We start from the raw sequence: 10,575 nt of genomic DNA on the forward strand, positions 1-10,575 counted from the left end.
ACTTAAATGATTAATGGATGTCCTCTGCCTCAGACCTTCCAGCAGCTGATCAATACCTATACCTCAATTATATAGAGAAACAAGAGTCTTTTTTAATTTAGTGGTCTGCAAACATTTGCACAGAAAAGTAGGTTTCTGAGGTATTCTCCCTGTCCCCACATACCTTTTCATGATTTATGAATAAACATTAGGAACACACCTGGGAAAAGAAGAGACTTTTTTAGTTTGGTGACAAAGGTAAAGAAAGAAATTTTGTTCAAGTAAAACAAAGGTTGAATTTTTGACTTTACTGAAAAACCAAAAAGAAAAAGAGGAGAAAAAAAAATTTCATTTTTAGGTTAACCCAAAACATTTAACTTAATTTAAAATTAAATCTTTTGAATGTGTATGAACCTTTTACCCTTCTTTTAATTTGGGTAAGCGTCTAAGGAAATAATGCCATTTTCCAAATAATAACTTTCATTCTGATCATGTTGAAACAGAACATTTTGGCATTTCTGAAACAAAAATATCATTTAAAAATTACCGACAACATTTTCCATTATTTCCCCCATTTTTTCAGATGAAACAATACTAAATTTCATCTGAATTTGCAAATAGTTTCAGTTTGCATCCCTCCAAAAACCTTTTCGGGCAAACCTAATATTAGTGAAACAAATTTTACCTGGCTCTAGTTGGTATTGAATATCCTGTAAATATGCAAGCTGTAGTCACCAGTAAGCCTACCTATTAAGGGAAAAAGGCTTCACTGCTAATATGAGTACTCCACTGGCTTCAGGGGAACACCAGTAAAGTCATGGATACATGGAAGAAGTTAACCTCTGCCATGTTGAATTGACCTGATTTTTTTTTTTAAAGGGTTAAGAGTGGTTCCATTTTGCCTTGGTAGCTGCAAATGTACTCTGAAGTGAATTGAATATTACTTTTTATACTTTCAAAAGCTTTCATTTTGGTGCAGCCCACTATAAGCTCTGCTTGTTTGTGCACATCTGGCATGGGGTTTATGCCTCAAAGTTTGTTTTTCCATTCGTGTGTCTGTAGATTAGGGATTGAAGAACAAGGCTTTTATTTAATAGTTGATATAACCTTTTATCCTTGCACTGTAATGAAGTGGATACAGTACATCAATATTTGAGAAAGAGAATCAGCTATAAATGTTGATAGATTGTTATGGAAATCAACTACATATGAATTACTATTAAATAGCTATTACTGATTAAATTAATATTAATTAAATATCTTGGTCTGTGACCTAATTGAGTCCCCCAACATGTTATCTGAGTGCTTCTTGCTTTTCACAATTTAACTGCAAAGACAGTGAGAGACAGAGTCTCACCTGGCCCTGAATTTTTCTCCATATCAGTATGGAAGGAACAGGGAACATTCGGGAGCTGGTAACAGTTCCCTTCTTCTAAAGTTAAGCTTCAACATTATCGAAAGCCATCTTAACAGGGCCTGTGAAAGTAGGGTACAAAATTGAGTTCTACCATAGCCCCTCTCAGTCCTTTATATTGGTAGGGAGTAGTGGCACAATATCTGACAGTGACACTGATATCTATACCAGATATTCTCTGCTGGGGATCTGTGTGGATTGTGGCCCTTCAAACTACTCAGGCAAAAGGGCTAATACAGGGCTTGTGAATCCTGCCTAGAGTGTTCCAGCCTTAATTGCTTCTCCTGGTGAAGATGTTGTTTGGGCCATAAATGTGTTGGTAAATTATTTTGTAATTTAATTTTATGAGGGTATTAATCTTTTTCTTTTATAGGAAATGGGGGTGTTTGTAACACTGCTTATTCCTCTAGGCTAACACTGATTGCCTGTTGCAGCACCCCACTTCCTGAGAAGCAAATGTGATGATCTCTCCTATGTTGTCAGTGGTCCTTGATCGTTGCATTATCATTGATAACTTATTGTGCTTCATAACCCAGCCTTATTAATGAACAATGTCAGGAAGGGACCATTGGAACACCTGGTGTGATTTCTATATAACAGGGTCTTAAATTTCACCGTTACCCACGTGTTGGGACCAATAACTTTTGTTTGGTTAAAGCAGATATTCCAAAAGATCACCCAGCCCCCACTGCTTCGATTGGTAATTTGTTGGATATTTATGCTTTATTGTCAATTTGAATATACTTTATTTTTTGTTCTAGATATTGTTTCTTGTTAGCCCTTTCTCCTCTAGATTAGAGAGCCCTCCAATACCAAGTTCCCTTACCTTATTAGTACTTACTGGAGGTTTTTGCACACAATAAACAAGTCACCTTCAGTCTTTATTTTTGTTCTGTGAAACTAATTGAGTTCTGTAAGTTTCTCCCTATAAGGCATTTTCTCCAGTGCTCATCATTTTTGTGGCTTCTTTCTGAACCCTTATTAATTTTTAAATGTCCTTTTAAAATGTGGGCACCAAAGCTATATATGCACCTTTCCAATATTTATCTCACCAGTGGCATATGCTGTGGTAAAACCACCCTTTTCTTTCTACCTGCTGTTCCTCTCTGTCTGCATCCAAGGATTACAGTTGGCCTTTTTTACATGACTATCACACTGTAATTTCAGTTAATTTACAAAAGGCATTTTTGTACAGAAGGTTTGCAAACATAAGTGCAGTTGACTACAACTGGACTTACCAGTCAACTCACTTTTCTTTTTTCTCCACCTTTGTTTTTGTTTTAGGTACAAAAGTTGCAGGAGGAGCCCGGAAAATATTGGGATTTTCTCCTATTATCATAGGAAGACATGTTAGAAATATTTGTATGTTGTACCTGGAAGACACATCAAGGAACAAATGAAGAAAAGCTGTTTCTTCAGTCATCTGTAAAGTATACCTGCCAAAAGAAAACCTGCAATGCACATATATATATATACATATATATATATATATATATATATATACACACACACATGCACTATATTCTTATACCAAAGAGTTAATTAACTTACTTTAGCAGTAAATATGCTGCCTCAAGGTTCATTCTAAAGCTTAGCTATATATATATATATATATATATATATATTATATACACACACACACACATATAGGTGTATATATCTCCTTTCTTAAAGGAATGGACCATTTATTTTTGTAAATGCTTATTTTAAAATATTTATCATTTGGATAATGTTTTTAATACAAACCTTGACATGTTATCTTAAGTGATGACTGATGACAGAACTTAAGCCATCTTTGTGTACCTTGTGTTTTATACTGGAGTAGAGAAACAGGACAGTTTAAAGGATATATAATTCTGTCTTTTTTTAATAGTTAATCTAAGGGTGATACCTAAGCAAGTCAACCCAAAGCCTTAGTAAGAAATGGACTGGATCCTTTATTTCAGGGTTGTCTCTTCTGTCTGTATTCTTTGTACTGCATGTGTTCAAATGGGCATTAATCCATACAGGGCTCACCAGTTGCTGGTTTCTTGCAGTATTTTCTGACTGCCTTCTCTTATGCCTCAGCTTAGCCTGCCCATGTTCAGGTTCTGGACACTGTTCATCTTTGTTAGCATGTATTGAGCTAATGTAGATTTCAGCCTATGGCTGTTTGATTTTCTTTGCAATCAGGATGACAGAACTAGCAAGAATATGAAGTAGATTTTTCAAATTTGTATTGTTTTTTCATTTTAGTTGAAGTTATGTTCAGTTTTATGTTGCCAGGAAACTATAGTAGCCCAAAATATTTGGCAGGAACTTTAGAAACAGTCATCAAAGCTGCACAATGTGCTTTTGTTTATGGCCAAAAAGATGCATTTTAACTTGCATTTCAACTTTCTTTATAATGTAATTTGATCATACATTATGCTTTTCTTCTGTGGGTTTTCTTCTGAGAACCTGCAAAAAGACTTTCCTGTGTTCATAAACCCAGATAGCATTAAGACATGTAGGAAATACAGGGACTCAGGACTGGAAATGAGGTGCTTGGGGATTTTTAATTTTGTGGCCCAGCCTTCTACCATTGAGCTCTCAGGTAGGTCCTTCTCTTTCTCTTCTAAGTGGTTTTTCTCATTCTGGTTAGAGGTGTTACTGTTCCTGAACCTGGCTACAAATACTGGCATCTATAATGAAGATGTTCTCTCATGATCTGCTTATGGGTGAAAAAAAACTGAGATGCTTGGTAAGGCATTCTCTTCCTGTCTTTCATGAGCTACTCTGCGACTAGAGGCTGACTCCTGGGGCAAAATGGAGCCTCAATCACAAATACTGCAGGAACTATATAAGAATATTAACTGATACTGCAGACGTTATGCTGCTATAACCCATCATATGGACCTGTCATATGGGCACTTCACAAACATATTGCAAACTGCGATATGTTATACTGGTATACCCAGTCATATGGACACTTACTCTGGAGTGACTTCTTTGTTCAGTTCATGTTGCATTGGAATGGGCTTAAGCTAAGCTGACAAGCAAACAAAAGGCCCACCTCTCTCATTCTGGACTAGGGGTGACTACTGGGGAGTTGCAACAATTTAACTACACAGGTATAATAACAGTTAGCTGCATAATCAAGCCTTTGCATGTGAAATCACCAGCTCACAGTGGTTAACAATTACTAAGAGAACTGCAACTTAGTGCAGAACCTTAGATCATCTTCTGGTTCTCCACATTTATAGCACAGTTTTTTCCCAATCCCATTATTTTGATGCTGAAAAAAAAATCCCTTTGAACAACTAGAATGCATGCCAGGGGCTGCAGCATTAGGGTTTTGACTAGCCAGGTCCCAGATAGTACCTGTTGGCTACTGCCATCCTTTTTGGTGATTCTCTGGTTTACTCTTTGTTCTGTTTCTACAATTGCTTGTTGCCTTAACAGGCTCACCTACAGCAGTCATTAGTGTCCTTGAGAATGATAACTGTTTTCCATCTTTGAGTTCATCGGATTCTAAGCTATAATCACCAAAATCTATAAACTAGACCCAGAACAGAGGAGGAGTAGAAAAGCACCCAACCAAACCTAGCAACTTAGGATATTAATTTTGTCACATACAATAATCAACATTCGCAGGACTTGTGCCCATAGGTGGAAAGATGGCCCCATTAAAGGGGGAGCCTATACCTAACTTTAAGCTTGCGAATATTCCCTTTGCCATTGTTGGGGATACTGACATGTTTAAGTATGTCATGGAACTTTATCTCAGAAAATCTGTCACTTTTTGCTGGTCTTAGAGCTTTGCAGGATGGAGATAATGGACACATATGAAATGTTGACCTCAGTCTATGCCTCATTTGATCATAGAAGCAAACAATCAGACTGAAAAAGTATTTACCAGCTTCAAATTACCATGTACTTTTTACACAATAAAAATGATGTAATACTCCAAAGAAAATAACCCACTGTACTCCAAGATTACTCTGATCTGTCTAGTTTATCTGTGTCTCTGAATGTCTTGTTTCCTTCCAAGAAAGATTTCACCAGCAGCCAAAGCATACCTGGAAGGGAAAAGGAGATTGTAATTTAGGGCCAAGTATCTGAATAACAGACTGCTTTTTTTATACTAACAACATACCTGCTGGAGTATGTGACAGGGTAAGGAAGGGCTGAAATAGGGCCAAAAGGGGCCGCCATTCCTTCTCTCATTACTAAAGTCAATGGGAGTTTTGCAGTTGCAATGAATGGGAGTAGAAGCCAGCCCTGTGAACACTCTTGAGAATAATCCTCTCAAATTTAACAGTACAGCTAGTTGCAGCACTATAGGCCTTAGTGCTTTGGTTTACCCAAAGTCTCAGGCAGATTTTGCAGTCCACAAAGAGCTCTGTGCTACCGCAGCTACCCTGATAGCTGTACCCTGCTAACTAGGGCTAATTCATATGTTTACAGAAGCAATAGCCACATCACTGTAACTACAATGTAAACATACCCTTACTGGCTTCTGTAGTATAGCATTATTACAGAATAGAGGTGCTTCTCAGTTATAGCGAGGTCAAGATTGGGCCAGGAGATATAGTAAACCTATTTAATAGAGATCAGCATCTCATAAGATGGGAACTCATGAAGATTCTGTGCAAATGAAATAAGAGCATTGTTCGTCCAGGCCCCACACAGCACTGTAGGTTGGAATTTTTCCCTTTCTTCTGCCCCATCATCTATCATTCATCTTTCACCCTATTACCCACGGGTAATCTTATAGAGGCAACTGTGACAGTGTTTATAGAGTGCTTCCTGTAGTATTCAAAACAGGGTAATCTCAGTCAGCCACCTCTCATTTTAGTGCAAACACAGAGATCCTGTTACTTTTAAGCAGCTTCCCTGTGTTTAGATTCTCCATCTCTGTGTTCCTGTTATAACAGACTGTTACTTTTTGTGGGCTCTTGTTGAAATCCTGCAGGAATCACCAGTGCAGTATATACTTTGAAGATGAAATTCTTCTTCACTTATCCACTGAAGCATAACTCACCCTGCTGGCACTCCCATTGAGATCAATGGCTCTCCAGGGAGCAAAGCCAACGTAATGGAAGATGGCAGAATGTGGTCCTGCAGGCGCCTTAAGGCAAATGATTGTGATGATCCTTTGGAACCATATATGACGAGACCATTCCGTACTTGCTGGGGTTCTGAGCTCTTCCAGCATGAGGATGCCTTTGAAGAATAAAATGTCATGTGGAAAATTAGCACTAGATTAGTAGGGAGAAAGGCTGGAATGAGAACTAGATCAGCTGAGAGCAGGATTTGGCTGCAAATCTCCAAATGAAAGGTAAAATCTTTCTCATGATTCTGTTTACAGGGCAAGCTTGTTTTTGACCCAGTTTGGTTACTTAAAGGACCATGACAGCACATAGGAGAAAACAGCTTATCAGTTCACTGTTGGTAGCTTGCATTGATAAGAAAAGCAGAGAGACAGATTCTAAAATTGCCTGTGTATTTATACACACTCAGTGTATCATTTTTTGTACAATGCGTTGCACAATTAGAAGTTTTTTTGGCCCCATCTTCCCTCCTCCCCCTCCTTTCCCCCTGGCTCTTCTCAAGTCTCTTAATGAGAGTTTGAGAAAAGGAGTAAAAGACTCTTGTAGTTCTCTCATTTTAGAACAGAAGGATCCAAGTCTGTATGTGGTCGTCCCAGGATGGATTCCTGAAGGTTGTAATTCAGGAAGGGATTCTAGGCTTTTTCACACCTCTTCACACAGTGGGTATATATGGCAAGCCTGTAACATGTATAGTTTTCCCCCCCATGTCCAGTGTCTGTAGGAGGCAGATAGGTTGGTTCTTTGAATATCCTTAATTGTTTGGTGTTTTTTCCAGCTGAATGTTACCATTTATCATGAAATAAAGCTATGGCTTGGGCTAAGGTGGCATGGTGACAGAGAGATTAAGGTATTTTGTTCTGGCACCAGGGGTTTGAGCCATGTACTGCATAGCGGCTGAAGGCTGCCCCTGGTTAACCCAGCTGTGAGTGGGTGCCTGGCTAGGGAGTCCAAGGCAGCTAGATGTAATGCTAAACATATCACTCCCTTTTGTGCACTTGGCCACAGAAACTGGGTATACTTTAACTGTGCTTGTGCAGACTTTCTGATTTTTGATGTCTTGGATTACTCTTGTCATCTGTCCAGAGCCCCACTCCCCACTGCAAGTCCAGAATAGACCATTTATTTATTGTCCAAACTATCCTGACATCTAGGCCTGATCCCCAAGGGTTGTGTGAGTGGTAGCAGCTATTTGCAGTTAAGCATTTGCAGGGTGGAGATCATACTTAATAAGCCAGGCACAGTTAATACATGTGTGGAAATTGCTCCTGTGTGTCTGCTGATGACTGAACATAGGTTGGCCATATCTTCAGCATCTCCTCACCCATTCCAAGAGCTGCTTTACAGAGGATCTTCTGCCCCTCCCTTACCTGACACCCTAACATCAGGTTGCCATGGCATTGTGGAATACGAGGTCATTGGCCAGCATTACTGTTACATAGCATCTCCTCAAAGTCTCTGCTCCCTTGTATAACATTGTGGAGGCTTTGCAGAGCCCATTGGTGCAGCCTGCAGGAGATCTGTGCATTGTGCACAGCTTTCCTGCTGCTTGTCTCCACTAAGCTGCTCCTTTTCAGCTGCTTTCAGAGTTGTGCATGTGCACAGGGAAGGGAGGCAGATTTTGCCAGTGGAGTATAGATAATCCAAGCCAAATGAATTCTGACACTAGCCAGCAAAAAACTCTTCCTTCCTTAGTTCATTTGTGATCAGGCCATTTGATTTAGATTAAAACTGAACTGCCTCAAATCGCCTTAGTCTCACAATGTCAAACTTCTCAGAGTCAAAGGAAATGGCCTGTGTTGTAAGTCTGTAAACTGAAGTAAGTAGGCACACTATAGCAGTCCTGTATGATCCTGTATCATAGTTAAATAATAGGCAAAATGGACCATCTGCATCCACAAGAAATGAGAAGCAAAATGGTGGGTCTCACACTGGATTTGCACAGCTCCATTTGAAGGATAACTTTGCACCATTTGAAGTACTTCAGCAAAGTGCAACCTGTCTGTAAGCAAGAACTGTATTGAAGTAGAGATTCACTCAGGGACATGCTGGGTTGTTTTGGCTGGGCTTTTCTAGGCTTGGAAATTCAACTCCCATTACTTTCACCGAGACTTAGCAGCTTTGAAAATCTCAGTGTTTGTGTCATGTTTGTAGTATTATATGTACGTAAGACTCCACTTTCTTGGTGTTTCATTTACAATAAAAAAAATTCTAAAGTATCTTAAGAATAGCTCTTGCAATCTTGGATCTATTATCATTGGTAGGTTGTATACATAGTAATTGTTCTAAAAAATTCTAGACTTCATAACTGTTTTCCCACTGCTACTGTTACGTTACAAAATACAAGCTATTTGGTATTCTGCATGGGTTCAACAGTTATAGTCATGTGCCATTGTGCATGTTTTCTTACATAACATTTGTACTGTATAACATGAGCCAAAGAAAAGTTATCAGGCAGTTCAACAAAGATGTTAATTTAAATTAAATGTCAAGAAGCTAGACTGAATCTGGGTACTGGGAGGAAGATGTTCCTTGTGTGTTAAGCGCTTTATATGGAATTTCAGAAGTGCTGTACTATGTCTGATGTTGCCTACTGGTGGCTGTTGCTGACAGGAGCTGTACTGAAGTTGCCCCTGCACAATTTGAGTGTTTTGTCTCTGACAGCTAATTATGACAGAATTTTTAACTTCATTATTTTGATTTAAAATAAATATACATTTTTCTTGTTAACCAATTCATAATCATAAATTAAACTTGAAATCCTGGTTCAAATATGGGTGTATCTTTGTTAAACACTAGCTTTGTATAGTTGATCATTTTTATGGTGACTCTTTGTGTGTTTGTGGAGTGACTCTTTGCCTAGACCTATAGTAACACAACACTTAAATTATCACATTTGAAAAGCTCCTTCATTTTCTTGACATGATACTCTCAAGGTTTGATTTGGCCGTGATAAAAGGGCACAAGTTCCAAGCAACCTCCAGTGCAGTATGATCCTGTCCCAGACTTTTTGCTCTGAGAGATGAACTGTCCCATCTCCAGTGGGCTGGTAAGGGTCATGCAGTGGTCACCAGCCCATCAATCCCAGAGCCTCTTCTGGTCAATCCTGGGCTGGGAGAGAGCTGGACACGCACGCATGCGCACATCCACCCCCCACCCCACCTCAGCCCCAGCAGGTCAATCTGTGGGGGAGGGAAGGGACAGGGGGCCAGATCAAGGCCCCCACAGTGAGCGATAGACTGCGCAGCCCAGCCAGGAGCAGGGAAAGATAAGTGGGCACCCAGCCCGGCAGGTGGTGGGAGGAATGGAGCCTAAGGGGCTCCTCCAGGGGCACAGGGGGTGCATGCAGGGGAAGCATGCGGGCACAGAGGCTGGGTCTGGAGCCAGAGCTATGGGGAAGCTGAAAAGGTAGATGGGGAGAGGGAAAAATGGGACTCAGGAAAAGTGTGGGTGTTAAAGAGGGGCTCTGGGTGTGGGGAGCCAGAGGATGGCTCTGGGACAGCTAGAGAAGTAGTAGGTCCTGGAAGCTGGAGCAAACTGCAAGACAGCTAAGTGGAGCTGGGAAGCTGGGGGGGAGGGATTACAGAAGGTGCGGGAGAAGCCTGAAAACAGAGACAGACAGCAGAAAATCACAGGAAAAGCAGCAGGCAGCAGGGCCAGCAGGAAAGCACGGAGAGGCTGAGAGGTGGCAGAAAAGGGGAGATGGAATTGGGAGGAGATCAGGAAACTAGCAGAGAGGGTGGGAACTGGAGCTGAGAGAGAGAATGAGGCTGGAATTTAAGATAGGGAAGGGACTGGGATTCAGTAAAACATGACCCAACTTGGGGTTGCAAATGACAGTGGTTTTATTGAACAGGGGAGATAGTGACACAATGCCAAATTGGTTCCCTTGCACCCCCCCCCCCCCCACACACACACACAAACACAAAATGGCAGCAGGGGTTAGAGAGGCTTGGTGCAGGGGCTGAAGTCCACTGAAGTCCAGGAGGAGGGAGAGAGAGAGAGAGAGAGAGTCCAAATTGGAGGAGGTGTGCAAGTAATATCTACCTATCCAGGCTGGAAGGGGTCCTTGTCCAGTAGGTGTTGTCCAGAGTGAGGGTCACCAGCAGG

The 10,575-nt window shown here is 40.5% G+C and overlaps 1 protein-coding gene across 3 annotated transcripts in view; it reads left to right on the plus strand.

Annotated features, from left to right (window-relative positions):
• The window catches only part of CARD19 (caspase recruitment domain family member 19), a 69,210-nt gene extending 59,973 nt beyond the window's left edge, over nt 1-9,237 (plus strand). For all 3 annotated transcript variants that reach the window (XM_059715400.1, XM_014596582.3, XM_014596583.3), the window contains one exon: nt 2,678-9,237. In XM_059715400.1, the coding sequence (XP_059571383.1) occupies nt 2,678-2,793 (116 nt within the window). In that variant the 3' untranslated portion in view covers nt 2,794-9,237. The remainder of the gene's footprint in view (nt 1-2,677) is intronic.
• Nucleotides 9,238-10,575: the final 1,338 nt, after the last annotated feature.

This window comes from Alligator mississippiensis, chromosome 12 (assembly GCF_030867095.1).
Source record: "Alligator mississippiensis isolate rAllMis1 chromosome 12, rAllMis1, whole genome shotgun sequence".
In the NCBI taxonomy this organism is placed as follows: Eukaryota; Metazoa; Chordata; order Crocodylia; family Alligatoridae; genus Alligator; species Alligator mississippiensis.